Genomic DNA, 6,461 nt, shown 5'->3' with positions numbered 1-6,461 from the left:
TGATTCATAAAAAAACAAAACAAAACAATGCAAAGCCGGTACGTAAATAATGTTATGGTGCGACCGACTGTTGAAATCTTTAAATAGATATGTTTGACAATAAATATCACAATAAATATAACGACATTTTATCGATTGCTTTTTAAAAGGACAGTAGTAATATTTGGGTTAATGTTTGGTGACTATAAAAAAAAATGCACCTCAGAAAACGTCTCTAATAATTTATGTAATTTTTTGAAGTAAAGTATCTTTAAAAATAAAATTATTACACGACCAGACATGAGATTTTCCCAATATGTGAAATTTACCCGTATCGTGCTGCAATAGTATCAAGACGTCTTACGGCGTCTTGCATGTGTTGGGTGGGGAAAAAAGCTTCCATAAAGGAAGGCACAGACTGGCGCGATCGCGGCCGTGTTCACGATCACGATCACAGTCGCGATATCGTAAGCGATCATTTTAACACAAACTAAGGGTACAAACATAGTGGAACGACGAGGCTAGAGGCACAGCGACGAGGTAAGCGACGATATAAGCGACGTGGCAGGAGACATACACATAGTAAGGAGACAGAAGTCGCGATTAATTGCGACTCTTCAAATTCAATTTAGTCAAAACAATGTTTTCCGACAGTGAAGATGAAATTTTATTTGACAATGCCGCGCTTCGCGGACTTATTGTAATGGGAGGTTTAAACAGAACTTGCTCTGTACATCCCATTAATAAATCGCGCAAACGATTTGGGCAGTATCATACACTATTTTTTGAACTCAAGCAGCATCCAGACCGATTTTTCGAGTACTTGAGAATGGATATTGCTACTTTTAACTATATTTTAGAAAAAGTGTCTCCATGTCTACAAATGAATTGGACAAACTACAATAAACAACCCATTGGACCGGAAGAGAGGTTGGTTATTACTTTAAGGTAAGTTGAATGTATATTTTTGTACAAAAAACATAATATTTATTAAGTATTACAACTAAACAGGTCAATTAACATAACATCTTAAACACTGGAAAAAATGAACAAAAACTAAGTAGAAATATTCTTTTCGGTAAAAACATAAAACGAAAGATTCAGTAGGAGTTGGCGTTCTGATTGATCGGATAATCGAAAGGTTCGATTCCTTGATTCTGATTCATTTGATTAGTATAGCCATAAGCATATCTCTGAACCAGATCTTGAACGCCATTTCTAAAATGCAAAATGTTGTTATCCGCAATTTTTCTCACGTGTGGTAGTAGACTCTTAAAAAATGACAGATGATCATCTTCTTTGGTTTTATGTATGTTTGCCCTCTTTGTTCTAATGAACTCCAATTTCTGTTCCTCGATGGCCAATAAAGCGTCAACATTATTTTTTCTTTTACGGAGTCGGCCCTTTAAAACTGTTCGAGGTTCAGCAAAATGACTTGACGTGCCTGTAGATGAATCCTCAGTGTTTTCGAAAGCAACAGAAGCAGGTGTCAATGGCTCGACATTCACGGGATCTTGTACATCGTCTATTGTTTCCGTCCCACTCTATCGTCATCAGAATTCACATCAGATTGCACGTCCGTAGCAAGCGATTCATCCAAAGAATCTACCAAATTTCCCGTTGCTTGTCGAGGCCTAAATTGATCCTTTAAGAATAACAAACTTTTAAAATAGGGCCAGTAGGATTTAATTGCAATGTCCCCTGGATCACCAGACCGTGGAATGGGAAGTTTTTTCAGTTCTCTTCGGAAATAATCTCTTAAATTTTTCCATTTAGTTTGGGCCACCTTCACTGCAAAAAAATGGATTTCAGTTACGAATAAGCTATTTTTAACATTGATTTTTGTTTCAGAAGTGGTTCATTCTAGCATTAGTGTTAAAATAAAATAGAACACAGCCTAATCACTGACACTAACTAAAATTTTATTATTTTTTATTGCAGATATTGTGCTACAGGAGAATCTTTCAAAAGCCTATCATTCACTTTTCGCATGGGAGCTACAACAGTTGGATCAATTGTTAAAGAAACTGTTAACGCGGTATGGAATATATTACAGCCAATACACTTGCCAGTTCCAACACAGGATGATTTGATTAAAATCAGTGAAGATTACATGAAAATCTGGAATTTTCCTAATTGCTTAGGTGCATTGGATGGCAAGCACGTAAAAATTAAATGTCTCAGTCATTCAGGAAGCATGTTCTTTAATTATAAAAAATTCTTCTCGATCGTTCTTCAAGCAGTCTGTGATGCAAATTATCGCTTTACTGTAATAGAGGTGGGAGGATATGGACGACAATCCTATGGGGGTACTTTTCAAAGTTCGGCTTTCTCTAAATTACTTTCAAAGAAACAATTAAATGTACCAACAGTCTCTACCACATACGCAAATTCGAATGCCATTTGTTTTCATAGCCGATGAAGCATATCCACTACAAGAAAACTTGCTTAAACCCTATAGTAGACAAACTCTGAATCCTGAAAGGCAGTACTTTAACCAGCGATTATCTAGAGCTAGGAAGACGATTGAATGTTCATTTGGTATAATATATGCAAAATGGAGAATATTATCGAAAGCCATAGAAACAAACGAACAACTCGCCGACATTACAATTAAGGCAATTTGTCTTTTACATAATATTATCATGGATAAAGAGGGTTTCGAAAGGCATTTAAAATTGGTCACAGAAAGTCCTGCAAATAATAATTGTACAAGACCCAATTGGAATGCAAGAGGTCGGGTTCCCAATCAAGCAATTTTTATTCGTGACACATTTAAAGATTACCTAAATAATTTCCCTATTCAATATGAGTGACTCTGTATATAAAATAAAGGTATGTACTTAAAATTTACTTGCCTGTTATTCCACATTCTGTAGCTACTTGTGACCAAAGCTCATCTAATACATAACGGTTTCTATGATCTGGATGAGAAGCATTCCATAATGCACGCCTGTTGAACACGCGGGTTATTATGTTTACTTGCTCAGCCATTGCGTATATGCTGTACCAACAAACAACCTTTTCTAAACCAAAACATGCAAAAACCAATCAAAACCGTCCCGTATCAACGCGACAATAAATGCAAATTTTATCTCGACGCGCACCGCGTCGCTTTTCTCGTCGCCTAGTACCGCGTCGATCTCTTTACTATGTTTGGCTTCATTACAATACACGATGAAATAAAAGCCGCGTCGCTTACCTCGTCGCTGTGCCTCTAGCCTCGTCGTTCCACTATGTTTGTACCCTAATGCGACTACGGTGGCGACCAGTTCATCTTTTTGCCATGTAGTTATAGCTTGTTTGTTGAAAAAAAAAATGACTGATCGAGATGAGGTGCTGTTACTTGCAGCCTTATGTGAGGATGAGTGCAGAGAAAGGTAAGTATTTTAATAATAATTGTTGCTTGTGTAGTATATTTGTGAATTATCCTTTATGTTAATTACTATACTGTATTATACTTTTAGAAAGAGAAGAATCTGGGTGCACGAAATTAATCAAACGCGTAATTTAGAAGGAGAATTTCATACATTATTTACTAAACTTAGACAAGACGAAGAAAGGTTTTTTGTATATTTTTGAATGCCAATAAAAAGTTTTGATTACATATTAGAACTGATTGAAGAAGATATAAAAAAGGCATATACTAATTTTAGAGAGCCTATAACAACCGCTGAACGTCTAGCAGTTACTTTACGGTAAGAAAACTAATTGGTTTGTATTTTTTGTTTATTTGCATTTCGACTTGCGTATGTTTTACTTGGATACATAAAAAAATCTGTTAAATACACAAACAACATACCATTGTCAAAAAAAGCTTATAAATTCCTTCGAGAAAAAGTTTCATACCATGTGGTTGCTTCTGAGCATGTTTCAGAATTATCCGATTCCGGTGGTGAGGTGGCAGCATATGAATTAAGTGGTGAATTCGAAAACTGATTACTTGTTTGACATGTCGAATTTTGCTGATAATTTACGCCAGAAGGTGTATGAAGTCTGGTACCTGTAGTTACTGAAAAGGATGAACCAGTTGTGGTTTCCTCTATATCACGTAATTCCTCTTCCATTATTACTTGCGCAACTCGATATTTTGCAACAGCTTGACGTTTTGAAGATAGTTTTTTAATCGCTTTAGCATGTCCCAAAAATAACAAATCAAGGTCGTCATAACTCGTACCCTGTGAATTGTTATCTTTATTTTTCAAATATGACAAACCTGAGAAACGGATGATTCATTGTTCTCTCGTACAAATTTTCGCTTAGGTGCAGTTTTTTTCAATAGATGAGGAGTAATGGTTGAATTTTCCGTAGTATTTGCGGATGACCTAGACCGATCTACATCAGAGCTATTTTCATATGTTTCGGTTAATTCATATGTTTCAGTTTCTCTTCTACTCAAGTGATTCTTCTCCTGACTACTTTGAGTATCTTCATTAACTGTTTCCTCAACATTACTTGACGTTTGAGCAAACTGCAAGAACGGCTTAAAAGCTGACATCTGAGCAGCCCAAGGCCAACTTCTATATCGATCAATATTTTTGGCTTTCTGTAAATGTCTTTTCAGATCGAAGATGCTTTGCGTAGCAGTCGCGAATATTTTTCCATCTTTTCTTGGCATCTTCACCTAAAAAATTATTATAATAAATAATAAAAAATTCACCTGGAAAAGGTGAATTTGCGACAACTCTGCGTAATTTCATTGATTTATATTTGCAGGTTTCTTGCGACTGGAGATTCTTTAAAAACAATCGGCCACAGCTACAGAATGGGATTTTCAACTGTGAGTCAAATTATTAATGAAGTGTGTGATGCAATATGGAAACATCTACAGCCTATTTATATGCCCGAACCATCCACAGAGCTATGGGAAAGAACAATTTCCAGATTTGAGAATTCATGGCAGTTTCCCAACTGTATTGGGAGTATAGATGGGAAACATGTCGCAATCAAGTGCCCTCCTAATAGCGGTTCAAATTATTACTGTTATCTTAAAAAATTTTCAATTGTATTATTGGCTATTGTGGACCACGAATATAAATTTGTTTGTGTGGATGTCGGCGGCTATGGTAAAAACAGTGATGGTGGCATTTTCGAAGCATCCTCTTTTGGACAACGGATGTCCAGAGGATTATTGAACATTCCTCCCAATAGAGCCTTGCCAGGTCAAAATGAAGAAACTCCTTGTGTACTTATTGGCGATGAAGCATTTGCTTTAACATCCTTTCTAATGAGACCATTCCCTTACAGATTATCACGTCACGATATTCGAAAAGAAAAATACAATAAGCGCCTATGTCGTGTACGGAGAGTAGTCGAAAATGCTTTTGGCATTTTAGCTCAAAAATGGAGGTTATTTTACAGACCCTTAGAACTAAAAGTAGAAACATCTATAAAAGTTATCAAAGCAACGTGTGTTTTACATAACTATTTACGTACGGAAAAAAGAGATCTACTTTTTTCACATCTATTAGAAGATGCAGAGCCCATAATAGGAGCGTTAGATCCTCTTCCAGCTGACGGCCGAAGAGCGACAAACTATTCGTTTCAAATACGAGAAAATTTTGTAAATTTTTTTAATACTTAATATTTTTTCTATATTACTTTATCTTCTTAAAGCTGCATACAATATAACCTGATAATAAAATATTACTTGTTTCATTTAAAGAAAAAAAATTCAAATTAAATAATTTATAAAAAACATTTTTACAAACAAGCTTTTATTAAAATGCCCTAAAAAGTGAAAAATAAATTTTAAATTAAATCAAACTAGAGTCAATTTATTATAATACAAAATTTGTATGACATAAAAGCTTGTTGCAAGATTTTGGTAAGTATCTAAATGTCAAATATAATATGCAATTTTGATCTTGACTCAAGTAATTTTGTGATAATTTACAAAATAACAAAACGAACTTCTCGCGTCAAACTTTTATGTCATACAAATTTTGTAATATAATATAATATATACATACCATCTATTTTCAGCAAAGCTCCTATTTCATCCCAAACCTTATTTTTGATTCTGGTATTCTTATATTCCGGATGTGATAAATCATAAAGAATTCTATGTTTTTTAATCAATTCAATTAATTGTTCTGTTGTAGTATCCATATTTATCAAAAAAAGTATGAAATGTACCCAAAATATTGTAAGTTCAATATAAGTTTTAAATACAATAATTTACTTTGTTAAATAAAAAAATATTAAAAAAAAAAATAAAATAAAGAATTATTTAATTATAATTAATTATTAACAATTTTATTACTTTAATATCACTTTAATTATACTTGGATTAAATGAAATTTGAATGGAGGGATGGGGAATAACAGGAAGGAAAAAGGAGAGTAAAGATATGGGGAATGAGGGTTAGAAAGTGGGTACAAGGGAACCAATGGAAGGAGGGAGGCTTACTATAGGCTATAGAGACAGCTCAGGGGATCTTCTCAAAGGGAAGCCGACTAGCACTAACCACTTTGGTAGAG

At 34.5% G+C, this 6,461-nt stretch overlaps 1 protein-coding gene across 1 annotated transcript; it reads left to right on the top strand.

Moving 5' to 3' along the window:
* The first annotated feature begins 4,240 nt into the window (after window positions 1-4,240).
* On the top strand, window positions 4,241-5,703 carry LOC126746421 (uncharacterized). Its single transcript, XM_050454680.1, has one exon. It carries the CDS (start codon window positions 4,745-4,747, stop codon window positions 5,561-5,563), a length of 819 nt encoding a protein of 272 aa, XP_050310637.1. The 5' UTR covers window positions 4,241-4,744; the 3' UTR covers window positions 5,564-5,703.
* Window positions 5,704-6,461: the final 758 nt, after the last annotated feature.

Source organism: Anthonomus grandis, chromosome 17 (assembly GCF_022605725.1).
Source record: "Anthonomus grandis grandis chromosome 17, icAntGran1.3, whole genome shotgun sequence".
Lineage (NCBI taxonomy): Eukaryota > Metazoa > Arthropoda > Insecta > Coleoptera > Curculionidae > Anthonomus > Anthonomus grandis.
The sequence above is the reverse complement of the archived record's forward strand: the minus strand, read 5'-3'. Positions and strand labels throughout refer to the sequence as shown.

What these genes read in the sequence shown, in the direction of transcription:
- LOC126746421 (XM_050454680.1), top strand. Translation starts at nt 4,745, where the DNA reads ATGGGATTTTCAACTGTGAGTCAAATTATTAATGAAGTGTGTGATGCA.